This window comes from Coffea eugenioides, chromosome 9 (genome assembly GCF_003713205.1).
Source record: "Coffea eugenioides isolate CCC68of chromosome 9, Ceug_1.0, whole genome shotgun sequence".
NCBI lineage: Eukaryota > Viridiplantae > Streptophyta > Magnoliopsida > Gentianales > Rubiaceae > Coffea > Coffea eugenioides.
This window is the reverse complement of record NC_040043.1, coordinates 2985164-3009991: the sequence shown is the minus strand read 5'-3', so window position 1 is coordinate 3009991 and position 24828 is coordinate 2985164. Positions and strand designations below refer to the sequence as shown.

The 24828-nt window shown below is 37.2% G+C and overlaps 5 protein-coding genes across 7 annotated transcripts; 1 reads left to right on the top strand and 4 right to left on the bottom strand.

Annotated features, from left to right (window-relative positions):
- Positions 1–1096: 1096 nt before the first annotated feature.
- LOC113783105 lies at positions 1097–2509 on the bottom strand. Of its 2 annotated transcripts, XR_003469884.1 has the most exons (2): positions 1527–2509; positions 1097–1194 (listed from the first exon to the last, which is right to left on the bottom strand). XR_003469884.1 is itself a non-coding variant. In XM_027329142.1 (1 exon), exon 1 carries the CDS (start codon positions 2217–2219, stop codon positions 1578–1580), a length of 642 nt encoding a protein of 213 aa, XP_027184943.1. In that variant the 5' UTR covers positions 2220–2508; the 3' UTR covers positions 1248–1577. The 2 variants fall into 2 exon arrangements, 1 of the variants encoding a protein (XP_027184943.1); XM_027329142.1 differs by lacking the exon at positions 1097–1194 and having other exon boundaries at positions 1248–2508.
- A 1640-nt stretch (positions 2510–4149) lies between these two features.
- LOC113783102 (probable carboxylesterase SOBER1-like) lies at positions 4150–9281 on the bottom strand. Its single transcript, XM_027329139.1, has 7 exons — positions 8939–9281; positions 7857–7909; positions 6493–6616; positions 6221–6342; positions 5233–5340; positions 5049–5140; positions 4150–4594 (listed from the first exon to the last, which is right to left on the bottom strand). The coding sequence occupies exons 1-6, from the start codon at positions 9216–9218 to the stop codon at positions 5051–5053; spliced, it is 777 nt and encodes a 258-aa protein (XP_027184940.1). The 5' UTR covers positions 9219–9281; the 3' UTR covers positions 4150–4594; positions 5049–5050.
- Positions 9282–10891: 1610 nt separating this feature from the next.
- On the bottom strand, positions 10892–13551 carry LOC113783088 (mediator of RNA polymerase II transcription subunit 11-like). The gene is made up of 3 exons (XM_027329120.1): positions 13305–13551; positions 13112–13228; positions 10892–11674 (listed from the first exon to the last, which is right to left on the bottom strand). The coding sequence occupies exons 1-3, from the start codon at positions 13374–13376 to the stop codon at positions 11498–11500; spliced, it is 366 nt and encodes a 121-aa protein (XP_027184921.1). The 5' UTR covers positions 13377–13551; the 3' UTR covers positions 10892–11497.
- Positions 13552–15357: 1806 nt separating this feature from the next.
- Positions 15358–18818, top strand: LOC113783738 (mitochondrial pyruvate carrier 4). 2 transcript variants are annotated; one of them, XM_027329953.1, is made up of 5 exons: positions 15371–15546; positions 16595–16693; positions 16983–17035; positions 18071–18144; positions 18455–18818. In XM_027329953.1, exons 1-5 carry the CDS (start codon positions 15492–15494, stop codon positions 18498–18500), a joined length of 327 nt encoding a protein of 108 aa, XP_027185754.1. In that variant the 5' UTR covers positions 15371–15491; the 3' UTR covers positions 18501–18818. The 2 variants fall into 2 exon arrangements, with proteins under 2 accessions (XP_027185755.1, XP_027185754.1); XM_027329954.1 differs by lacking the exon at positions 16595–16693 and having other exon boundaries at positions 15358–15546.
- A 151-nt stretch (positions 18819–18969) lies between these two features.
- On the bottom strand, positions 18970–22877 carry LOC113783487. Its single transcript, XM_027329637.1, has 3 exons — positions 22384–22877; positions 19581–19739; positions 18970–19435 (listed from the first exon to the last, which is right to left on the bottom strand). The coding sequence occupies exons 1-3, from the start codon at positions 22741–22743 to the stop codon at positions 19307–19309; spliced, it is 648 nt and encodes a 215-aa protein (XP_027185438.1). The 5' UTR covers positions 22744–22877; the 3' UTR covers positions 18970–19306.
- Between the last annotated feature and the right edge of the window lie 1951 nt (positions 22878–24828).

Below are 24828 nucleotides of genomic sequence, written 5' to 3'. Positions count from 1 at the left end.
AGGAATAGGTATAGAAGTAAATGATGACAAGTGAAAAAAAAAAAAAAAAGAAGATGCGCTCTCCTACGCTCCCTTTAAAATTTAAGGCAAATGCACAGATTTAAACCCTCCTACACACCTCCTAACTTAAAACCACGCCTATACTTTATGTTTCACTTCAACTCACCCAAGAGGGTTGGTCTTGGTTATTACCGCAGCCATTTGATTAGTTTTTTGCCTTTGCAAGATGCAAGATTCGTGTTTTGCACTCCCCACCATTTGTTATATCATACAGTCTAATAAATAAAAATTATATAATAAAAATGATAGTGATAGTACAAATAATAAAAAAAAATGGTGCAAATAACATTTCCCTTTTTTAAATATATATATAACATAAGCTGATTAATGTTGGAGTTCAATTAGATGACAAATTCGATGGCTTATCGTGAAATTCTAAAAATTTGAGAATCGAAAGGGCCTCGACCACTCGGAGACTCGCAAATGCCACCAAATGCATTGGGACGATTATTATTGAAGGAAACGGGAAACCAACAAATGAGATTTCAACCATCGCGGCTATATTTGTCCCGTCTGAGAAAGACAATTTCCCAGAAGAATCGATAAAAGAAAAGAGATGCACATCTGGCACCAATATTCCAATTCAGAGATTCATTCAGAGGAGACGCCATTTCTGAAAGAAAGATGATAATAGTCCCCCATAATAAGAGGGGGGGGGGGGGGGGTGGGAATCTTGACTAAATACCACGCGCGGGCTGTGCATGCAGGCTCTTAAAAAGACAGCAAAAAATTATTTTCAACAGAGGAGAAGGAACAGGAGTTAATTGCTTCCACCGGTGGCTATTCCTAGAATATAATAGGATTAATAACTAATAAAACCCTAATCTAATACTACTGCTTATTAAAAAGAACAGGGCTAATTGTGAATAAGTGGTATTTCATCAACATGTTAACAACTTTTTCCGCTTGGACTGCTGTTTTTTGAAATTTTTGTAAAATAACGTTGATTTGATGTATACGAGATAAAAAATTAATTAAAAAAATATATTTATTGAAAACATAAAGATGTTTCTTTCGAGGATAACAATCCAAAAAATAAAATAATAAAAAAATTTACTCGATTTTTACAAGGTAAAAATTGCTCCTTATCCTGCTACATTACACGTTCTCTCATCCTGGAATATGGCACCAAATCTGAACACCAAGCAAAAGAGAATAATAAGCATGGCCTAAAAAAGGTGCAGAAGTAAAACGCAACTGTCGCTCCCAAGAAAATTGCATTGATGACCTTAACCGGCCAAGCAAGAAAGGAAGATAACCAAAAACATAAACCCTCTTCTTCTGCATATATATTTTACATGTGATTAAAAGGCGATGAAATTTACAAGCAAGTTGAGATAAACTAAACCTGAAAATATATATATTTATGTGTATATATATGTAAAGAAACAGCCCATCAGAAAAACAGACAGTTGAAGTTATGTAAACAGATGACTGATTGGAGGGGTAGTTGAAGTTGAACCAACCTTTTACATCCTCTCGTAGTTCTCGTCCCATCCCATCATCGGAAACTAAATCTAAGTCCAACCACCCCAAATCTTTTCGCCAAGAAAACTCACAAATCTCCTCACAGAGCTCCTCTCCGTCTCCACCCCCTCCCTCTCCTCTCCACCATCATCAGCCTCCCCACTACCCTTGGCATCAACAATCTCATCCTCCAGGGAATTTTCCGATGACTCAGTAAGCTCCTTGTCACTGGGAGGGGTCGGCTCGGACCGTTTCAACTCAGCCGACCCTTTCCCACCCTTCCTTCTGTCCTTCCTACTCTTCTCTTTCTTGCTTTGGGCGGATAACCCGTCTTCATAAGCATCGATGATTTCGTGTATAAGCTGGCGATTCGGCGACGAATCCCACCTCGCCCAGTAGCTCATGTAGCATCTAAAACAATAACAATCGAACGAAGGCGGATGGTCAACACCGCTGCTGTTGTTACTGTAGTTATTAGAGCTGTTGGCCGTAGCACTGGAGGTATTTCTCCTGCGGTTATTGCCGGAAAAGTTGGAGGAGGAAGAGCAAGAAATGAGATAGGCCAAGACCTCTCTATCTTGAGGGGATAGAGCCACCGTGAGAGTCAAGATGGTCGGGGGTAGAAACGATAAATGGTCTGGTTTCAGAGGCGGTGATGGATGAACTGATCCTCTTCTATACAGCTTCTTCATACTACTTGATTATGAGGGTGACCAAGGAAATGAAAAGATGGATGGTGGGATTGTTCTTTCTTTCTTTCTTTAGAACTATCAAATACTAAGAGGCGGTGGGGAGGAGGAGAGGAGGGCTTTTAAATGGCTAATATTATCAATATGGGGTGTTTCTTTTTCTTATGGGGTGGGTTTGGGACGGGAGGAGTCTTGACTCTTGAAAATGCTGAATTTGAAGAGTTTGACCAAGTCTCATTTATTTTCTGGAGAGTGGGAGAGGGGAAAAGAAAGAAGCATGGAAGTTGGTGACGTATGTATTTTTGGGCCTTGGTAATACCACTCCATTGGGTTGTTGGGGAGGGGGGGGGTACCAATATGCTGCGGGGCAGTAAACTTTGGGTTAATTCCACTTTGTCCCCCCAAACTTTGGATGATTATCCACTTAAGTCCCTAAACTTCAAAATGGGACACTTAAGTCTCTAAACTTATAAATACCTCTCACTTAAGTCCCTGAACTTATAAAATGGGACACTTAAATCCCTAAACCCTTATAAAATGGGACACTTCAACCACCAATGACATTCAGGATTTGTTAACAATTTTCCTTAAGTGGGAGGTATTTATAAGTTTAGGGACTTAAGTGTCCCATTTTGAAGTTTAGGGATTTAAGTGGGTAATTGTTCAAAGTTTGGGGGGACAAAGTGGAATTAACCCGTAAACTTTTGATAGGGGTGATCCTGGTTCCTGGATGGGACCGTAAAAGTGAGCCTGCTAGCGCATTTTGATTGGTTGATGAGAAGGTAAGGTGGACTTATTTGCTACCGTGAGTGATCGACTGGGGGACCCATCATGGAATCAAGAGGTGATCTGGATCAAAATCCTGCTTTTCAGAATTGTCATTTGCCTCCGTCATTTCCCCCTTTTATAAACCCTTTTATAATAGCTAGTTTGGGAGGATGGAAATGAAAAGAAAAGAAGAGAAATGATAAGTTAGAAAAGAAAAGAAAGGATCAAAGTTTCTATCTAAATTGTTTGGGAGTTTTAAAAAAGAAAAGAAAGTGAGTAATTTTCTTTTGTTTGGAAGTTGAATGCAAAGGAAAGGAAAAGATACTTAAACAAATTATTTTACAAATATGCCCTTTCTATAAACAAATGTGAGAGGGATTCATCGGGTATTAAAATATTTTGTATAGGATTTTAAGGGTAATTTGGTAATATTAAAAAATTTACTTAAACTTCTGTCCGTTCCTTCCCTTTCCGCCCAATGTTGGGCGGAAAGTTTTCCAAAAGATGGAGGGCGGTGGAATCTTTCCTATTCTTTTCTTTTCCTTCTCATTTTAACTCCCAAACAATGGAAAAACTTTCTTACCCCTTCAAAACCTTTCTTTTCTTTTCATTTCCATCCTCCCAAACTAGCTATAAATGTTAGGTCACAAAGTTGACAGAACGTTCAGAGGCCTACAGTACAACTTTGGGCCGTTGAGACTAATTGGGCTTCTGAAGAGACCTAACGTTTGGGTAGTAGAAGGACTATTCTACGACGACTGGCCTCTTCATCCCCCTCAATTAATTCTTTTTTCTTTTTTCTAAAGAACATTTTTTTTGTTCATACTAGACTAGCGTCTTCCTCCCTGAACCTAGAGAAAAAAATATTATTGAAAATTTCGAATTTAAGACTTTTTACTTACACAAATTTTTTTTTTTTTAAAAAAACCTTTTCAATTCAACTCTTTAATCTTACCCATTTGATTTTGCTTTGATCATAAGAAGTCGTGTCATATGTTACGCCATCCATGACAATAATTCGTTCCACCATGGAATATGATAAAACAGCTACTACTATTCGCTTGGCTGCCCACATTCCACCAAATAAGATATATCTTATTGCTATCCTGCGCTTGATCAAAAGATTCATCTCACTTTTAGTAAAACTATCATGCGAAGTGCAACGTAAACGCTAAGGTCACTCAAAAATATTTTTCCTTGGTATCAGAACCATTTAGCAATGTAGCTAATAGAGTCGTACGAATAATAAATATAAAAACTTGTGATTGATATGATCAATGAGTAAAAATCCCTAATGGATGGGCCCGACCGACATGGTTCTCTGTCCCCGGAATCTGAGGCCACCAAACCAAATTTGTAAACATCCTCTCGTGTCCTTGCCACAAAAGCTCAGATACCTAATCTGAAACCACCCGCAGTGGACAAATCAATACGGAGCACCAGTACCCTTTTCACAGGGTGGCCTAAAGTACCTACCTGATCCTGATCATCAACAACTGTTTTTGTTTCCCCTTTGGTTGATTCTCTCATGTAGTAGTAGTAGTAGTAGTAGTAGTGCTTATAATAAGGATGAGAATCTTCAGCCAAACCTTACCACTCTTTGAATATTCCTGTTGAACGCACAATGAGAAATGAATAAAGTTCAAATCAACTGGATTTACCTCTTCGCTTATAGCAGCATAGAACAATTGCATTGGTAGATTACAGATGGCCAAAACTATTACTACCTTTTTCATTTTTTGGAGCAAAACTAGAACACGGGGGAGATGTTTTATAGTAGTTTGTTTGCTTATACATAATCTGAGTAACAGGAGAAGACATGCTCTCCTTTGCAGGTCAATGGCTTCTTGAAAATATTTTGTCCTTCTCATTTATGTTTTATTACCTGATGCCTCGTATCCATTAGGCATAATTACAATCACCTAACTCAAACATAGTACTTATGCGACTTTTGAAAAGTTGTAAGATGATTGAGATACCAGAATTGTTATAATATTAAAGCACCATTGCAGCACTTGAGGGCCTATGATGATAATCACATGGTAAACTCAAAATTTGTCAAACCTTCAGGAAGAGCTCTGTAGACGGCTTTTAATCCACAATTCCAGGCTACGTAGCTCCTCACCGCTTATTGAGTGACCAAGACCAGGATAAGCCTGAAAAATGTAATGCCATTTGTCTTTTCCCTTTCAGGACAACGCATAGGGAAATCATGTGGATGTTTCAAGAAAGGGTGGTAAGCAAGCACCTTGAACTCACAGCTTACTCCAGCTTGCTCAACGAATGGAGGACCTGCTTGCCCTGCTTCAAAGAGTACTGTTCTGTCATCCATACCATGGGACCATAAAATTGGTGTCTGCATGTAATTCCCCATTTCAGATCCATAATTCAAGCAAGTAAAATTGACAATGAATAGATGATGTAGTAATAAATGCCGTCAGCCAAAACTGGGCTCCTACCAATGGACCAAAGATTAAATTGCTTGCAAAACCAACTGCAAAAAGGTTTGAAACAATTATTGCAAATGGAGCTACCAAATGTGTTTTTCTTACGAAATTTCCTCCCACCTGCTTACTTTTCACTGTCTTTTTCCTTCTTCAATCCAGTGCCCATGACTGGTAATGCTATATACTTAATCACTGAATAAACAGACACTATTCCCACAACTACAAACTACCATCCAGGTGGTCTTCAACAATTTGGTCAAAGTTGGCTTCAACAATTCCAGTCTTTTACTGAACAAACTAAATCATTAAATACACTATTTTGACTCCAAACAAAAAGCAAGACAAGTAATCCAGGAAAAGGAGAAAGAACATGTAGTGCCAACTACCATTTCTACCCCCAAAAAAAAAAAATTCTCAGCTTTTTTTTTAAGGCACCTATCTCAGTTAACAGCCAAACATGCATCACCACCAAAACTAAAAAGACCAAAAAAAGGGCACACAATTATTGAATACATCATAAATGAAAAGGTCAGAAAGAAAGCCATCTTTGATTCAGTGGAATTGGACATGCCTCTGATAAGTGAATTTTTATATCGTCATGATATCAGATCATCAGCCTAAACCCCAGCTAAAGATAAGCACATTGTTCATTTGGAAAGGCAAGCCTTAAAGACTATATCTCAGGTGTGCTTCTAGCTAGATATGCTCTAGCTTGCCAAAAAACAAAGCTGAAACAATGCAAACAATCTGCAACACCATAGATGACCCACATTAAGTCTATGGGAGTACCTTCTTTGCAGGGGGCTTAATTTGATCAAGTATCGAAGAATTAAAAGGAACCCATCCACTGAATACAGCACCTCCTCCCAAAGTTTTCGGGTATAGCAAAACACTAGCCAACGTCAAGGCACCTACAAAACTCACAGAGTTTCTCATCTACCGATGCAATTGGCAGGATAACATCAAGAATGCTCGGATCAGTGCATGCAATCTGAGAGAGAGAAAGGCAACAGACAGACAGACAGAGAGACAGAGAGAGAGAGGAAGAGAGGGAGAGAGACCTCCTTGACTAAATCCACATATAAATACATTATCTGGATTTATTCCAGATGCAATCTCCTTGTCTATCATTGCATGAACATGCTGCACGGCTTTGAGCACACCACTTTCATCTTTAGGAGAATCCTGAAAAAAAAAAGTGTACCTTAAAATTCGAAATGCATGTGATTGAGCTTGCCAGAAAAAAGGCTACAAGTATTGTATTAAATTTATCTTGACATCCATTACTCAATGAAATTCATTATTCAAGAAGTAGACATGAGGAAGATATAGAAAGAGATATTGTTCCAACTGGAAAAGCAGTAAAGTTTGAAGTGCACATATCAACCTAATTAGCAAAGCGGATAAACAATATACATACATAAATCACCTGCAAAATAATTGATTTAGAGGAAAATTCCAAGTCCTTAGAAAACTTATATACTACTCTGTAGCTATTTTCAACAAAGTTCAGATCAGCTGCAAATGAACCAAAGCAAATTTGCGTGGTGGTCAACACAAGCAAAGCCTTCTCAACTTGTCTTTCATCAAGCTTGAGCAGTTTGATTAGGTAGCCCAAGAACACTAGGATCAAGTAACGGCGAATCTAATTGAATTTACATCTGCTATAACATTCGATACTACTCATTACTACAACATGAATATGAACCATGATATTATATCTGTCTACGTAATTCAGAAAGACTAGCAAGAGTACCTGGGATTGCAGCCACTATATGCATCCTAGGATTGGATCAAGGCAACCATATGCATCTATTGTATTACGTAAATAGCCCACTGAAAAGTTACAAGGAAAACAAAAACATGCTGATGTTTGAATTGCTAGAGTCCTGGTGTATGAATTGCTAGAGTCCTAGTTACACCCAGCAATTCTCCATGTTTACAAGGTGTAATGCACCACTGATCTCCTTTTTGATGCCCTGGCCAGATCGCTCTCTCTCAACATAGAAAGATCATTAGATTGTAGAGCCTGAGTTCCTTTTCTCTTTAGTATGATCACTGACCAAAACAGCAATGGTGTTGTTGCAAATCAACCAGAACCTTAAGTGGGTTGAACCTATGTTGATGAACACCTTCATTTACAGAACACTAGTATGTTTTCAATAAGGCTTGCCTCAAGATGAGTTCAAGCACAAATGAAAGAGCTGGACGAGCTCAAGCCTATTTCAAGAAATGGCAATACTGAGTCAAGTCAAGTTCTAATAACTCAAGCTCAACTTGGCCCAATTGCAACCCCCCTAATTCAGATCACTTCAGTATCAAATTGCGCACAAAATTTAACTGTCATGACATAGACTGTAAGCTGCAAGGTGAAGAAAATTTGAGACAAGGGAATAGGTGAAGCAAAAAGCAATGCACAACTCACCGCTGTCACAGGTATCTCATGAATGTCAAACCATGAAGGCATCACAGCACCATCTATGCCAAAAGAAAATTCAACAGACAGACACAGTAAATAGGCATTAATAAAAGATAAGATGCAGGGAAAATACATAATGAAACAAAAGAGGACCAGCACGAGTGGTAACAGAACATTTCCCCATGGCACAACTCAATTTGTTAACTATCACTAAAGACCTGAATACAAAGTACAACTTAAGCACATGGAAAGTAGTACCAAAGGGAACATTGGACATGAACAAAAAATCCCCAAAATGTCTCCACAGATGAAACGCAATTGTTGATCTTAGCGTTGATTGCTTTTCCAGTATCTAAATGTCAAGGACACAAGGAGCTGGTGGTTACCTCAGCATCTCACTTAGTGGAACAACAAGTACTAAAAATTGGTACGACTCCTAGAAGCCTTCCTGGACTTGTTGGTTGTCAAGAATTCAGTGAAACGGTAAAAGAGAAATCATAGTTTAGGAATAGTAGAATTGTGTGAATACCCAATTTCGATCAGATATCAACAAAATATGAGCATGGATAGTAAACCGCTAGAAGTGAAATGTTTACAACTCTTGGTAAGCTTATCCCTAATCCAAAGATACCAGCCAATAAATCTAAATATTTTTCAGTTACTGCTAACAGTGTTTAATTAGTCATTTGCAAAAGATTAATCGGCAAAAGCAATTTGAGCACTTAAAGCTTTCAAAAGTCTATTAATCCTTTATACTTTTGAAGAAATTAAACTTGTCCATTTACTAGAGAATTAGTCTCAAAATTGTAGCCTACAACAATGCATTCGGACAAGACAAGCAACACGATTATTTGCTGCACCAAAAGCCAAAAGGAAAAAAAAAATCTTTTCTTTTGATTTACGAACGAAACCACATTTATGCTTCGTAAGAACAATGAAGAATCAAAATTAACAAACAGAGAACAAATAAAACAAAACGCATTACCATCTAAAATAACATGATGATCAAGCAATGCTGCTCAAAAACATAACAGAAATGATACTTAAATTGAAGTGGAAAATTAAAAATAAATAAAAAAGAAACTTACAATTACAAGTGACAGGATTTGATGGGGCAGAAGGGAAAGCCCAAGTGGTATTTTTGAAGTGAGGAGAAGTGAAGAAGGTTTTGATGGGTTCATTTGCAGGGCCCGAATCGCCCAACCCATGAAGCCAAAGAATGAAGCTCCGAGCCATAGGGGCAGGGGCGGGTTTGATCAGATACGGGAATGGTTGAGAAGATAGCACAAAGAAAATGGTGATGCTGATGGTGACTGTGAACAAAACTATTGGCTTTGCTACTAAACTGGCGGTTGAGGAGGAGCTCATTTTAGGCCTAGGCCTCCCGTGCCGTTCGCTGGATGGGTTTTGGGTGCGGAGAAATATGTTGATGACGCTTTCGGAACAAGGTGCGGTGTTTGGATTACGCTTTTAACGTTCTTGAAAGCCTTAAGCGCGGAAGCGACTCACGCTCTTTGGGTCAAGAGACAAGAATGGGTGGCATCAGTTTGGAGGGGTGTAAGACTTATTACACGCTTTTATCAGCTGAAAGCGCCCTGACTTACACCTACTGCGGAAACGCTTTTAATCATCTTAAATTGGTAACTTTATGAGGAAAGAGTCACGCCTTCCTTCCCAGTATTTTGCATTCAAGCGTTTCATCTCAAGTCAAGTCCTCTGGCCAGTATTTTCCTTCTCTTTATCATCGACAGAGACTACAATTGTTTGATTAGGCCAATAAACATTTTAATTTTCGGGTACATAATCATTGAGATTAGTTGGGCTAGAACTAGAAGAGCTTGTGGCAAAGCATCTCATCTCGCATGCCAAATTGTTTTGAAGCTCCTCAAACGTATTTGTCCCCAGTCATGAGACTCATGACTGAGTTGAGTTCATATATAACATTTCTTTCTCATTCTGTTAAGGAAAAAAAAAGGAAAGAAAAAAAGAAGATAGCAAGAAATTATGTGTAAAGCATAAAATAATTTGATGTAGCTTTGGAGAGAACAAAAAACAGCAAGTATATTACTTGGAAAGAAAATCAAGGTCTGCCAATGCGTGAAACTCCAGGAATAAAAGAATGAAATAGTTTTAGAATGCGCAAGTGTTTCCAAGAAAATCAGTCGCCTTCAATTATTTCCATATACACTACGCTTAACTTGTAAACAAAACGGTAGAGGAATCTTCTAGGTTTGGAAAGTAAATAAAACTCCCAAAAATCTGGATTCCCTTCTTCCACTATAAATCAACTCTTCTTCATCCCAAGTTCCCAACTGCATTGCTTGTACCCATTTTGTACCCTTTTTTTTTCCTTCCAAGGGTTAATATTACCACGTTTTGAGAATGGGCATGTCGAGAGTTTTATGTTTTTGGATATTGCTGTGGTTGACAAGCTCAGGCCTCTTCCTGCTTGCACAAGTTGGTGATGCTGATCATGCTGCTGCGCCTACAACCTTAGCCAAAGCCACAGGAACAGGAAAAGATGGAACAATTCTTGATGCTGCCGCTCCTCCTCCTCCTTACAACAGAGGCTGTAACGCGATAACACGATGCAGGTGCTGCAGTGGTGCAATATCACGTACAAAGCACATCATCAGGAAATTTCTCGTCTGAAGAATTGTTTAGTATATGAATTACTACTAGATCTACAGCATTCTTAGGTTGTCACCTAGAATGGTGAAAGAGTGAGTTGGTTCAGTTGCTCATTGTTCACAGACCTTACGTATCGTAATCAATAAAAGAATGCCAAGTGATAACTTATAATTGTTCACCTCTTGTTTATCGATTCTTTCTTTCACTTTTTGTGCAATCGAGTTTATATCTCTTGCTTTAAGAACAGTTTCTGTCAGCCCTGTAATGCAGGGCTTGGCAGTATTTTTGCAATTTGAATTTTAATAAGTTGTGTATACTTGTACAATTGTATGAAAGCAAAAGGTTTCAGAAGATATTAAGATCTCACCCCCAAAAAAGAAAAAGTGAAAAGAGAAATGTAGATAAGGAGATTATGAAAATCAACCATGTTGGCAGCAAACCATAAAAGATCAAACGAAGGCAAAAGCAAATGCTAATAAGTACAGAAGACAGCAGTTTAGAGACTTCTTCTTTTTTCTACACGAATTCCTGAATGTGTAACTAAATTAGCACCAACCGAAATATATCTTTACCCACATCAATTCTCATCCTAAGGACCGCGAGCCATAAGGTTGTATAAGCTGAATAGTGCAGATTGTACTTATCAGACTTTAGAGCACTTTTCAGTGCAGCTGCGCCAACAGTGCCACCATACCATCTAAAAGATGGCAGTAATTCATCTATCCTCTGCTTGTGGTAAAACAATCTCTAGAATTAATTTCTTGAATTGTGCAAAAGATTAAGACACTAGGGATTTATGGAATAAACAAGAAGAGCACACAGTGCCATGTGTAGCATGTAATAATCTAAGGCTAACCGCTTTTGCACAACAGATTCTGAAATTTCTTCATACCAAGCATCTGTGCACGCTCATGGTTAATCAAATGCCCTTGCCAGACCAACTAAATCCTATATCCCTGATCTCAGATATTAGGCATCCTCCAAAGCAGCCTATTTGTGAATGTTAGATCAGAGTTTCAAGCTGTGGTATGATACCCTTCAATTGTATGCTTCATCTCATCTAACTGTGCAATGACATGATCCAGTTTCTTGCAACAGATCTCATTAGATATTCTTGGAACGTAGTCACACTTCTCAAAAGGACGATACTCGCAGGCACTTTTGATTTCTTCTCGCAGTGTCACTTGGATGTCCTGTTTAGAAAGATGAGATGCAAAAATGCCATCTTCTTAGCTGACGATTGCAGTTACTATGATAACGAAACAAGCCTACAAAATGCTTTTGAGCAGGAACAAGTAGGTAAAATGCCCAACTATCCAAGATAAAAATGAATCTACACATCTTAATAATAATATGCAGAAATAAAATCTTCTCTGTTACAGAACTTGTAAGAAGAACTTTACTCTTTCTTCAATATGTCCGAGTTATTATTTGTCAAACCCTACATCCTCTTGTTTGCGATTTTGTCTTTCCAAATGACAACATAAAATACAGAAGATATTAAGAAACAAAACAAAATCGCATGTTTCTTCTAGTTGCAGGCACATGCAGGGATTGTTAACAATCTCAATGTCAAAAGAGAAAATATGCCAGAAAGTAAAATCCCAGAAAAAACAACAGCAGCAGCTAATAATATGCCAAAAAGAACAATCCTCCTAGACAAGCAAAACCACGAGCAATTGACTCATCGCAGTGAATCAGAAACCTTATAAAAGATCATCTCGAGCACTTTGACTTGCTCATTAACAAAGACAAAAAATTCCATTGTTCAACCCCATGGTTCCATCACTAAAGGAAAATAAAACTCTAGATAACAAAAACGTCAAGATATATATCACCTCCAGAGTTTTATCCTTGAACCCATGATATAATTTACACGTAGTAGACTTGTCCCCATATGAACTATGAACTCATGGTTAAATAAATTTCAATTCTATGTTCATGTCTAATTCAAAGATTTCTTCTTTTATTTTCCAGCTTTTTTGACAGGAAAATAAACTGATTCAATTTGGATCAAGTACGTCAACGGCTGCATAGACTGCATTCTGCGGCCTTAAATTGAGGCTATCACCAATACCAGTTCTAAGATGGGGTAGGTGTTTAAGAATTAAGACAAGCTAAGACCTTTAAAACAAAAGCCATAGCGTCACCCTATTCACTTTCAGACGTTACCAGCTCCAGGAAAACAACCATACAGCTGGTAATAACTAATTGCAATTACCACATTCCCTTGCTATTGTAACTTCTCAAAGCGGCATTTGACCATCTCTACAAAGACTTGGGGATAATACTTCACAATACTGACACAATAATAATACTGTAATCAGATTCACAAAGCAAGAAATTTTTATTCATTAAAAGGTACTTGTAAATTGTCAGACTACTCCTTGGTTTTGTTTTTATGACAAACAGGACAAACTATAGAGATGAAAATATTTATGCACCCACAGACAACAAAAATTAGACGAAAAGTTTTCAGTTCACTCTTGATTGGAAATTTGGGGAAGTTCTGGTGGAAAAATTTATTTTCAACCCATCCCCTTCTCACATATCATGTACACATACAATTCTAATTTGTAACAGCAATATGCCATATCGTATTAAAATTGATCAGGAAGAAGGATTGTGACCTTGATCAATTGCATAAATTCACTGCAGTGATTGTTCACCAGCTCCTTTCTTGGACCACTAGGGCTTGCCCATTCGTCCATTACACTGCTAGCTAACTCCAATACCCTAACTATTCTCTGTGAAGCCAAAATAGCCATAAAAACGTTAAAAGATCTGGTTTCCAAGGAAAAAATCCTCTAATTTATTGATTACCTTTTCAACATTTTGAAGCCTTTGCAATGAAGTGTTTTGGTTTTGAGGATCCATGGTGTACGTCGTCTGCATCAAGTCCACTCCACTAGTCGAAGTAGATGTGAATGTATTTAGAATTCAAGAAAAACATCATCGTTTTACAAAATGTAAAGCCCAAGCACTTAGATTTCTTAAAGCTCATCAGATTATAACCGAGCAAGCCTTATACATGGATGACAATACAAGGACAAGGACATACGGTAAGTGATAATATTATCATTGGTTAAAAAAAAAATGTAAATGGATCGATTTTATCTAAATTCAACCCAGGCCTAATATACTTGGTAGGGTTTGGATTTAATTTCTCAAACTCAAGCCCAACTCAGATCCAGATCCTATAAAAGTGTTATGGATCTAGGTGGCGTCTGATTTTTTATGATCCATATTCAATTCCAAATCCATACCAAATCCTATCTAAACTCATGTGTATATAATTTTTTTTTTTTTTTAGTGTAAGCAGGAGGATTCGAACCCGAAACCTCTTGCTTACACTCCCTCCTCCCGTACCACCCAACCCATCCCTCCCCCCATGTGTATATAATTAAATTATATATATTAATAAATTTATAAAATATTCTAATATTCTATAGTTATTAGATCGAATATAGTAAGACTTCATAATTGTGTTCTTTTTTTAAATCTAGTTGTCATTATAATTAGTACAAGCTTTTTAAGAAAAAAGGAGAAAAAGTAAAGGCAAATAAATAAAAGATTTAACGTAGATATAGTTGAAGTTTTAAAAATAAATAGAAGCAATCAATAGTAGTTATTTTTTTGAGTTCATAATATTGCATTCAACTTCTTTAATATTAATTTTATTGTTTGAAAATAAAAATTAGATGGTGTTCATAATTTTTTTTTCAGAATTTTAATATATTTTTATTTTAGTGCTTTTACAAAAATACAATGAATGCCCTTGGATACCCAGATCTAGGATGGTTTGGATATGGGTTTATTTTTTCGGACCCATAAGAATTTGGTTCTGAATCTAACTAAATTTAATGGGTCTGGATTAAAGGGATTCAATCCAGACCTTACCCCATTAACATGCGTGACCATTGGAATAATAATAATGTCATGCATTCTAATAGATAATAAGATTTCTTTCTTTCCTACCAAAGATAATACCTGGGCATATATACGTGATTAAATCTAGTTCTCCCTTGAAAAGCCAAATAAAATTACTTAACAATTCACTTTGTGATGGTGTCCCATAGAGTACCATCGGTTAACTCCTACTCCATCTATTCTTTTTATTGGGATTTACTTTGTTTTTGGATTAATATATAGATTTTTATTTTGACAAATTGCAACACCTATATTATTATGTTACTTAAACATTAGGGGAGACCCATTTAGGACCTTAGGTAATACAAGAGGCTACAAAGGAGAAGGCCAATCTGAACTAAAGAAAGGAAAACTTACTTAAAAGGGGTACATTGACATTTAGTATGGAAAAGGTCTATCTAAATTAGAGGAATGCATTAACATATTTTTTAAATTTTTTTACGCATACAAGATGCGAGGTTACACCTAGAATTTCCATCCTGAATATATTATTTCCATCCTGGTTTTTAATAAGTTAATTGGAGTAATAGAATTTCACCTATTCATTAAAGTTTAAATTTATAGTAGAGTAACTTCTAAGTTGAAGCACTCCTTAAGTTCGTATGTTGAACCATAATTCATTCTTTAAATCATGGCGTTGATATATGCCAAAAAAACTAGACAACGGAGGTGGAATTAGGCAGTTGGTTCAACCAAAAAAAAAAAAAAAAAGTGAGAGACATGGACATAAAGAGAAAAGTATATGAATTTTCAAGAAGTTCTACAATACTTTTTGCCTTTTTGGTACCATACCATACTCAAAAGTATCAATCTTTAAGGTTTACGTTAATGATCTAATAAGAATTTATTGAATTGTTATAATTATGATACCAAACGAATGGTAGAATTTTTGTGAATTTTCATTTTTATCGTCGCAGTGATGATACAAACAGCCGCAGTCACGTATCACTATAACCAAATACAAAAGTCCACCTCCCGCTTGCTGAACTATAACTAATACATAAGTCCACCAAGACAACATAGCCCATTTTCTCTGACCGGAGCGGTGGTAGTTCATCGTTATCGCAAACCCAAGATTCCATGGCGACCTCCAAGCTCCAGGCTTTGTGGAATCACCCCGCTGGCCCTAAAACAAGTCTGTTCTTTCATCTCTTCTCTCTCTATGCCATTTACCTATGTTGGCTTTCATGCGTTGGATTTGGATCTTTTTGATATTCTCTGCAGTCAATTTCCCAATTCTTTTGAATCTTCTTTGCATCTCGTTTTGATGCTTTTGTAGTTCCCTAACATCAATACTTGGCAGATGGGATGGATTATTTTGTGTAAATTAGTTTTGGGTTTTCTCCAGGTGGAAGAAAGATTCAATTTTTTAGGATGTTTTGGATTGGGGTTCGGGTTCTTAATAGCTATCTTATGTGGATTATTAGGTCGTTTCAGTGCTGTATGTTCGAATGGAGGCAATAAATCGACAAGCCGCCCCAACTCTAGTATCAGAGGAAGTTTGAGTTTTCTGACTAATAATGTAGCGAGTAGGTTCTCAAATTCAGGCGAGATAAGGTAGTCGATTTAATTTGAGATCTATCCAAAAGTTTTTAATTGCAAAGGCATGATCGCAAAGGCAAATGGTAGCAACTGCAATGAGTCTGTCAGCAAAATCCAGCTAGAGGTAGTAGAACTTTACCTTGCAGTGGGGTTCTATTGTATTATTGTTATGTGGATGCTCTATCAAGCTGGAAAAATAGGAGTTTCACAGGAATAGCATATAGGCTAGAATGATAGAAGGTGGTTGGATGAATCTGTGATACTTCAAGATTGGAAACTCAGCACCTTAATAGAGTAGAATGCAAATTGAGAAAAGAGGGGCATGTACCTGATCCTAGTCAGTACGATACTATGAGTAAAAACTCGTCTTAGATGTATGCTGAGTTGTATCATTACTATCTTCTTTTTCTGTTTGTCTAGGGGGCTTTGATTTTCTTTTCTTTTTTCTATTACCTTTTTTCAAAACACTCCTTTGGAAATTTGGTGAGGAGGTTGTATTGTCTCCACTTTTTTTGTTATGAATTCTGTGAACTATGTACAGAAACAAAGGAATGTGTCTCTTTTGCAACAGGTAGAGTTTCATTTAACATCAAAAAATAGAGAAGATGATGATTTGTGCTTGTTCATTTTGAGTGTTTTAGTTCATTTCTGGGCTCCAACTTTCAAGTGGGGAATTAGTATTGCCAACATTGCTGACTTCTCTAAACCACCTGAAAAGCTCTCATACCCTCAGCAGATTGGTACGTTCTATCTTCTTGTATCTCCATGTACTCTGTGTGCCTTGTGGATCTCCATTTACGAAATCCCCCCCCCCCCCAAACAAAAACCCAAAAAGTGTCTCCCATGTAAATCCCATCGGCCCATTGAATAGCTTTTGAATTGTCATCTTTGTTTGCCTCAATTTAATGAGACTAAATTCTGTGATGGAATTTTTCATTTCCTAGTATCCTTTCAGTTTTCTGTTTTTCTTTCATGTGGCATTTGTTATAAGTTTCTTAGCCAGCATCACAATTGTTGTCATACGTACAGCGGTAACAGCTACTGGACTTATCTGGTCGCGCTATAGCACTGTCATTACCCCGGTAAATTCTACTTCCAATACATGTCTAGATTTTCAATTTTTTAAGTACGGTTGTTTGTCTACAGTTTGATTGCTTCTAGATTTTCAATTTTTTAACTGAGAAATTTAATTTTGGAGCTGTGTCCAATTTGACTTATTTCAATTTGCCTCAGCCCTTACCTGCTTTATGGTTGAAATAAATTGTGTTCAATTTATCAGTCTTCCTAATGGAAGAATTTCTCATTCATGACATGTGCAGCTGTTGCAGTTTATATAAATAACTTCTTTCCTTTATCAAATCAATAAAAGGAAGTGTGTGGATTTTCTCAACTTCAGGTGTCAAAGATTGAAACACGAGACTTGGATGAAATACACTTTCAAATAATCAACCAACTTTGTTTCCTTGGTCCCTTCCAATGGTGAAAACCTTAAAATAGCATCCTCTTTCTGCTAGGTCCTGATTGCTATTGACCATCATCTTTTGCAAGCTTAAAGTAGCATCCTCAAATAACTTTAAAGCTTACTAATTTTCACAATCTTGCACTATTTTCTTCTTTTTAACATCTTGCCTGATAATGTTCCAGTTTAGTTCCTGTTTCTGTGTTAATTGGCTCGATACAACAATTTGCTTTTCCTTTTCTTTTTTTTTTAAATGAATATACTTACAAATTATCTTGATGAGTTTCAGTCTGTCCCTTTTTGCATTACCCTCTGGTGGTAATATTTTCATTTGTCAGTTACGGCAATCAAGCCAAAAACAACTTTTGGGATCAAAGCCAACTAGATTGGAACTCTTGTACATGGGATATTATTACACCTATAGAGTGTTCTGCTTTACCTTTTAGTTAGTATATCCTTATAAACAATGAGCAATGTTCTTGATTTCCTTGGAGAGCAGAGAGTTTATAAGTCTATTTAAGCATGTCCATTGAATTACTTGTAGTTAGCAATGTTTTCCTGCTATCTGTATCACGTACATCATTTAATGTCATGAGTAGTTGGTTATCGTAGTAATATTTACGGTGTTCTTGTCTGTATGCTTGATTGTGGTTTGCAGAAGAACTGGAATCTACTCAGTGTAAATGTTGCAATGGCTTGCACTGGCCTATACCAGCTTTCACGGAAGATTAGGTCAGTTTTGTGTATTTCAACTAGCTATTTACTTGATCTGATACAAACGATACCATCACTGCATTGGAGATACCTGAATTTTACTTGCCACATAGGAAGTGCTAAACCCCTCTCTAACCACCCGTCGTGGGAAGAGTAGGAAAAAGAAACAATCAAACAATGTAAAAGTAGACTGAACTGAGGAGGGAGTAAAAAGGAAAATGATGTCCCTTGTGTTATAAGTGATAGTTTGACATCTTTATTTCTGTGGATTGATGTGGCATTAGGGCACATCCTATGTTCGTTAAACTAATCATCGGTTTATGATCAGGCATGATTATTCTAACACGGAGCAAGCTGTTGTTGCTGAAGAATGATGACGAAAGTTCACATCTTTAATCCTTGGAATGATGGATCCAATTGGTTTCTACTTTGGAAGCTCCTGAATAGATTTTTCTGTGCCCCTTGAATTGGGTTCTGTAATTTGCTATTCTCATTAGATGTGAACGTGATGTTAATTATAGCCTCTGCTTTGAATTGGGTTCTGTAATTTGCTATTCTCATTAGATGTGAACGTGATGTTAATTATAGCCTCTGCTTTGGATTCATCTGTAGTCATCATCTTGTGATTTTAATCTTTTTTTCTTTTTTAACTTTTGACCATCAATAATATGAATGTTTTGATTTGAATGTCATGCCATGATGACAAGGGCGCTTCAGCCTCTGAGATTTTTAACCTTTTATTCCCCAAGGCAGTAGCTACCTACTAGAGCAGACCAAATATGGTGTACAAATGAACTTAAAAAGAGTAATAGCATTTTCCAATTGCTATGAACTCGACAAATATAATTCAAAACTCCCTGACTACATTTGGGTAAAGTCCAAAATGTCCAACTGCAGCTGTAGAATGCATTAGATTGGTGAAAAAATTGATTGTCTGTTGGTACACATAATCGATACAAATTGCCATGTTCTCAAATGAGGAAGCATCAATGTAAGTCTAATATTACAGGCATACATTTTTGTCGTAGTCTTGCTCTAACCGACACGATCAGTTAACAGAGAGCATCTTCAAGAGGTAAAAATGGGACTGGACTGCTAGGAATTTTTAATATCCTCTTCTGCTTCCCCTGTAGCTTAGCATCCATCTATTCCTTACCTGACGCATTCTCATTCTTGCCAACTATCCATCTTTATTCTGCTCTACTTTGGCATCAGAATCATTTTCTCCATCATGAGCCTTCAAGCCCAAGCTTAAGTCCAATGTGCTTTCATTTAGATCTTGCCGTCCTACAGGATCATTGTCTGAAGCCTGAAATAGGAGTAGATTTAAAGAACACCTAACAAGTTAGTAAACTGATGTCTTCCTCCAAATTCAAGAAGAAATGAAAAAAAGGAATCAATTACCAAGCAAATTTGAAGCTGCAGGAAACAAAATTGAGTTCAACTCAAATTACCTGACATTCTTCTGCGGGAACATCATTGATATCAGGTTTCTCGTCAAAACCATCATTCTTAGAGGTTGGCTCCATACCATCTGTGTCTGTCTCCATAGGTTTAACTTCATCTTCAACCTGTTCTGACACCTCATTCTTTTGCTCTTCTAGGACAGCCACCTATTTCACCCATCCGAACACAAAGATAAGCTGACAATCAACTAAAAGTACTGCATAGATATTCACCAGACTAACTCGAGGAGTTACATAGATTTGTCCACATTTTATAATCAAGAATTGACCATATTGATGGTGAAAGCTACAATGATTTGAGATATCAACTTCCTTACTTCAAGAAGATGTCAAAATTTCAGTCACACGCCTAGCACATCTAAACTTGACTGGACCAGGCTCAAAAAAGAGAAAAAAAATTGAGAAGAGAAATGCTATCAAACTGGCAAAAACAACTAACAATAAATTATTGCCACAGTGCTAAAACATAAATAATATTATTAAAAGGAGAGTCAGAAAGAAAAGGTGATCTGCAAATGTTAGACCGAGATGCCCTTCCATGTCAAATTTCTAATGTCTCAGCTGGATCGCAAGCATCTATAAGGATCTAATTGATATAGTAAATTTAACAATCTCAAAGACAACTGGTACATTCCAGTGGTAGCTTATCATGATACCAATGGAATCAGTAATTTGTATGTAAAGCACCCAAAAAAAAAAAAAAAAGTTTGATCAAGCATGAAGACTACAAGCAATTAACGAAATTACCATGACAAAGCACTTTTTCCGTGCAGATATGAGATATGACTGTAATTTATCCATAACAATAATAATATTAAATCACATAGGCCTCAGTTTTCAAAATCTTTCACACATCATTGATGCCTTTAACAGATATAGACAATAGATTGCCAACTAGCTGAAGTCAACCAGCAACAGTAATCATCATAGTAGCATGCAGCATTATTCTTTAAACCAACAGATTTTTGCTACCAATAACTCCTATACCATTACGGAGCAAGTTCAAGGCCCTATCAATCTTCTAGGTACTTAAATTACGATTCCTCCTCCTATTTTTTAAATTCATACTATGTTGACAGCTTACTTGTAAGTTAATCAGTGATCCTAATAAACAACCAGAGAGTTGCAAAGAACTCAAATTTAGCATCTATCTCAACAATAGTAACCAGAAACAAATATTACAAGGGATTAATTTGCACAGATTTTAGGAAAGTTTCCTTACCTGAAAAACTTATAGAAACTATTTTGAACTTCTAGGGAGAGAGTCCAGAGATACCATCGCAAATTAAATATAGGCATCTCAAAAACATCTCTTAAGTGAACTTGAAAACACAGTCCCTGCAGGAAGCATGATTGCAAATATAATGGGAGCACAGAGGTTAAGGCATAATTCAGGGTAAAGCCTAGCTTAGGGCGCAACATTGTAGAGCACCTAACTCGTTTAACTACAGCTCATAACCAATTTCCTAGCATATTCTCACCCCTCCAAATGTAACAACATGTCCATTGACAAAATCTCTCTCTGTTCTTTTCCACTTTTCCCCCATGACTACCATTGGTAAACACAGGCGCAGGCATTTAATGTCCTGCCATCATTTTTCAATTGACTATAAAAGTGCTAAAACAGAGGCGCAAAGGGTGATGAAAAATTCAAGAGTGTTTTATGCAACTCCTGATACAGTAAGCAATTAGTCATTTAAGAGTAAAGTCAATCCATGAGCTTCTATGGATGGAAAGAAGTTCGATAAGCAGCCTTGTTCTCTACAAGCGGAAATGTTACTCCTGTTCCAACATTAATCAGTTACCTCCTAGTTCAAAACAGTACAACCATAGCATCCCAAGGTCATTCCTGACAATTCACAACATTTACAGGAAAGAGAAAATTTGATAAACCCAGGTTTCATCAAATTAAAGAACAATACGCAAAACAGTAAGGCAAATGACAAGTTTCAGAACTGAATCAAAAACGATAAATAAATATGACTATAGTTTTTGCTGATGCCGAATTCTAGATGAAGCTAATTAGTTAACTTGACCATAAGTTTCTTTGTACCTCAAATACATACAGTTAGATAACAAATCAAAAGCAAAACCACAGCTTCATTCTCATCTTAAGGAGCTCCAAAATGAAGAAAAAGATGCGGTAGAATTTCAGTACAATTAGATAGACAAAGCAGTTTTCTTGCAGCTTTTTCAAATACTTCTACTATAGAGCAGTTTTTTAAATATCCTTTTCAGGCTCTAAGTTTGAAGACCATCAGTTGACACATTAGGCATAATGTTTCCAAATTATATTATATCTACAGGCAGACCTTCGGAGCTCCTTATTTCTTAGTGAAAACAATCTGCATTGGAAGCTTTCAGAGCTTGATAGTCTAATTAAAAAACGATGAAGAAGTTGTTTCCAAACACGTACCGAATATTTAAGCGAAGAAGAAAGAAAATCGAACAAAATGGAATACTTTCTCAAATTTCAAATTATGTGATAACTAACGCCCCAAAGCTATCCAATACGTGTCCGCATTCCACAGCACGTTCAATTTCCCACTCAAGATCAGATCTTTACAAACAGCAAACCACAAAATTTCAATTCTTTAAAGATTCCCACTTCCCCAATCTCAATCTGAAAGCCTAAACCCTCTTTTTACACTAAAAAAATCCAATAATCAGTACAATCAAATGAAATTAAATTCCTTCTAAAATCAGAACATCACTTCTCAATGCCGAGCAAACATACTCTATGGTCAAATTGAATATTGAAAAACTGCAAAGTAGTTTGACAGAGAAGTACCGGGATATACTTGAATTGACGCTTGGGGGGCTCGTCAACAGCTACGGCGTCGTCTTTATGCGAGCTCTTTGACTCCTCATTATTGTCACCGTTAGTCTTCCCATTCCCGTAACCATTGTTGCCGTTGAGGCTGGGAGTTATGGGCGTCCACTTGTACAGCAGCAGGTGAGAGCCGTTATTTCCATTACCGGCACCGTTGGGCGCCGCCGTTTGGTGATGGTGGTGGTTGCTAGTATTGTTATTGTTTGGCGGCGTTAGGGGGATCCATTTTTTCTTCCACTTACGGACCGGACCGGTGAACACAGTAGCCGGGCCGTACCGCGTAGAGGACCGGCCGAGTCTTGCCCCTACTCCCTCCATTCACGGTGGCGGCGGCGACTCGTCGGCGATCCCTTTATTCCGCTTTGTCTAATTTGATTTACTTCGTAAACCAATAAAAATAGGAAATTGCAATTTTGTCACGGTATTTTATTTTCGCTCTGCAAATATATAGTAGTATATATATGGAATGGAGTTAATCTTTAATCCACCTCCTCTCCTATGGTAAGCAACTTTCCAAAACTAACCCTGTTCCCAATCCCGCTCAAATAAAATAAACCACTACTAATTTTGCTACTATATCAAAGCCATCCAAGGCCACTTTGTTCCGAATAACAAATTGTAGTAAAACAATTACTTGTAACTTATAAAGTTCAATTATTGCAGTACAATAATATATTCCTGGGTAAAAACTAGTATAACTCTAATCGAAACTTATAAAGCGGATTGTGAGAACTTGCTTCTAGCTATTGGGATTTGAGAAGAATCAGACATTTTGTTTGGACTGTGATTTTCCGGAGAAAAATTTTTTATTTTTTTCGTGAATACATTTTTCGATCATCTTTTCATCTCACCTACGTCAAATCAAATCGTTATAGTAATATATATTTTTTCTATTAAAACTCGTGGAAATAGCAATTCAAAGATGAGATTAGGCACAATTACATAGAGGAGAGGCTAACTTTTGTACGAAAATGCTTTTCGCCAAGGCAGATGGAAAGCTTTTGACCTCCTTGTTTAGCTAAGGTGAGTTCGAGTTTTAACTGAACAAATTCGTGAGCAGTTGAATTAAGCTTGATACAATTCACGTGTGAGACTCGGTACACTTGTGGTTGAAGATATGCCGAACAAACGTGCGAATATGTCATGTTCGAGACTTGTAAATTTGAGGTGAAGATGTATATTGTAAGGCAGAAATGAAGTAATGGAATTGGTATTTTGTACAGAGGATTCTGCTCCACAGTCGATGCCCATTGCCCTATCTCAGTCCCCCAATAAAGGCATGCTGAGAAGAGAAGGACGTTGGGTGAGACCAAAAAAAAAAAATACAAAAGGTCACTCTGCTTAAAAAAGATGAACGGCCAAGATTTAACCCCCCAATAGGCTTATAAGCTGAAGAAGCACACCCGAAACTTCTAGGGTTGGTGCGTAGTACTAAAGAGTTTACAGCACCATCACCGCCCCTCTCACTTTGCCCGCACTCCATCCGCCTTCACATAATCTCGTCCGTCCATTTATCCGCTAATTTGTTCACTTCTGGTAATCAATCCAGCTAAATAGTTGAAGGGTGAAAGTTGGATGAAGTGCCGTTTTGTACTCTCTGTTTATCCTTTCGTCTCTAGAAAACCTGCTGTAGTTAACTGCTGAGCTTTCGTCAGGAGGTTGGGAAAGTGTTTACCCCATCCCAGCAAGAGGAGGGGGTGAAGACGAAAATGGCAATTATCTGGATTTTGCCGTTTCAAACACCCTTCTCTGACATCAATGCTTGAATTTGCATCTTCCAGGCTTGCTGCTCTGATTCCTTCAGCAGCATGCGTCAATGGGTGCCTACAATAAATATTTTCTTTCGGGATTGATTTAAGTTGTACTCCGGCCCTAAAAGTTACTGCTCATAATTTTTAGTGCGATCTGAAATGCAATTATTTGGATGCAACTACGAGGGAAAGAATGGCAAGACTTAACTCTTGACCCATAGATTAAAATGATTAATTCTTATCTGCTCACCCATAGAATAATGGGACATAACATAAATGAAAAATGGGATTTTGATGGAAAATGCAAGTACTTAGGCACAAAATCAAAGAAATCCCAAATTAAGCTGTTCTTTTTTTGTTTTTATTTCAACCTAAACTATATTAACATTAACAATAGTCATGAGTAAAGTGTCTTATTTGACAGAATGCCGTCTAACTTATTTGTTACTTGACAGAGGGTGCTGATGGGTAAATTGAACGTTTTCAATAGTTTGACAGAATGGGCTGATTGAATCTTTCCGATAGTTTAGTGGGCTTGGTTGACGGAAAACAAAAAAAGTTTAATGGTTTCTGTGAGAATCTGGAAATTCATAACTATTAGAGGTGGCAATGGGGCGGGGACACTGACTTCTCCCGCCCCGCTCCGCTTCCC

Bases quoted from the DNA above. Each gene is read 5' to 3' on its own strand.
- LOC113783102 (XM_027329139.1), bottom strand. From the start codon at position 9,218: ATGAGCTCCTCCTCAACCGCCAGTTTAGTAGCAAAGCCAATAGTTTTG. The intron at 6,617-7,856 runs GTGAGTTGTGCA...TTTTTTTTTCAG, and splicing joins ATGAGATACCTGTGACAGCG to GATTCTCCTAAAGATGAAAG. The intron at 5,141-5,232 runs GTGCTTGCTTAC...TACATTTTTCAG, and splicing joins GAGTAAGCTGTGAGTTCAAG to GCTTATCCTGGTCTTGGTCA.
- LOC113783088 (XM_027329120.1), bottom strand. From the start codon at position 13,376: ATGCAGACGACGTACACCATGGATCCTCAAAACCAAAACACTTCATTG. The intron at 13,229-13,304 runs GTAATCAATAAA...TTGGCTTCACAG, and splicing joins GGCTTCAAAATGTTGAAAAG to AGAATAGTTAGGGTATTGGA. The intron at 11,675-13,111 runs GTCACAATCCTT...CTTTCTAAACAG, and splicing joins AATTTATGCAATTGATCAAG to GACATCCAAGTGACACTGCG.
- LOC113783105 (XM_027329142.1), bottom strand. From the start codon at position 2,219: ATGAAGAAGCTGTATAGAAGAGGATCAGTTCATCCATCACCGCCTCTG.
- LOC113783487 (XM_027329637.1), bottom strand. From the start codon at position 22,743: ATGGAGGGAGTAGGGGCAAGACTCGGCCGGTCCTCTACGCGGTACGGC. The intron at 19,740-22,383 runs GTACTTCTCTGT...TGGGTGAAATAG, and splicing joins GTCAATTCAAGTATATCCCG to GTGGCTGTCCTAGAAGAGCA. The intron at 19,436-19,580 runs GTAATTTGAGTT...CTCCTATTTCAG, and splicing joins TTCCCGCAGAAGAATGTCAG to GCTTCAGACAATGATCCTGT.
- LOC113783738 (XM_027329953.1), top strand. From the start codon at position 15,492: ATGGCGACCTCCAAGCTCCAGGCTTTGTGGAATCACCCCGCTGGCCCT. The intron at 16,694-16,982 runs GTACGTTCTATC...TCATACGTACAG, and splicing joins CTCATACCCTCAGCAGATTG to CGGTAACAGCTACTGGACTT. The intron at 17,036-18,070 runs GTAAATTCTACT...TGTGGTTTGCAG, and splicing joins ATAGCACTGTCATTACCCCG to AAGAACTGGAATCTACTCAG.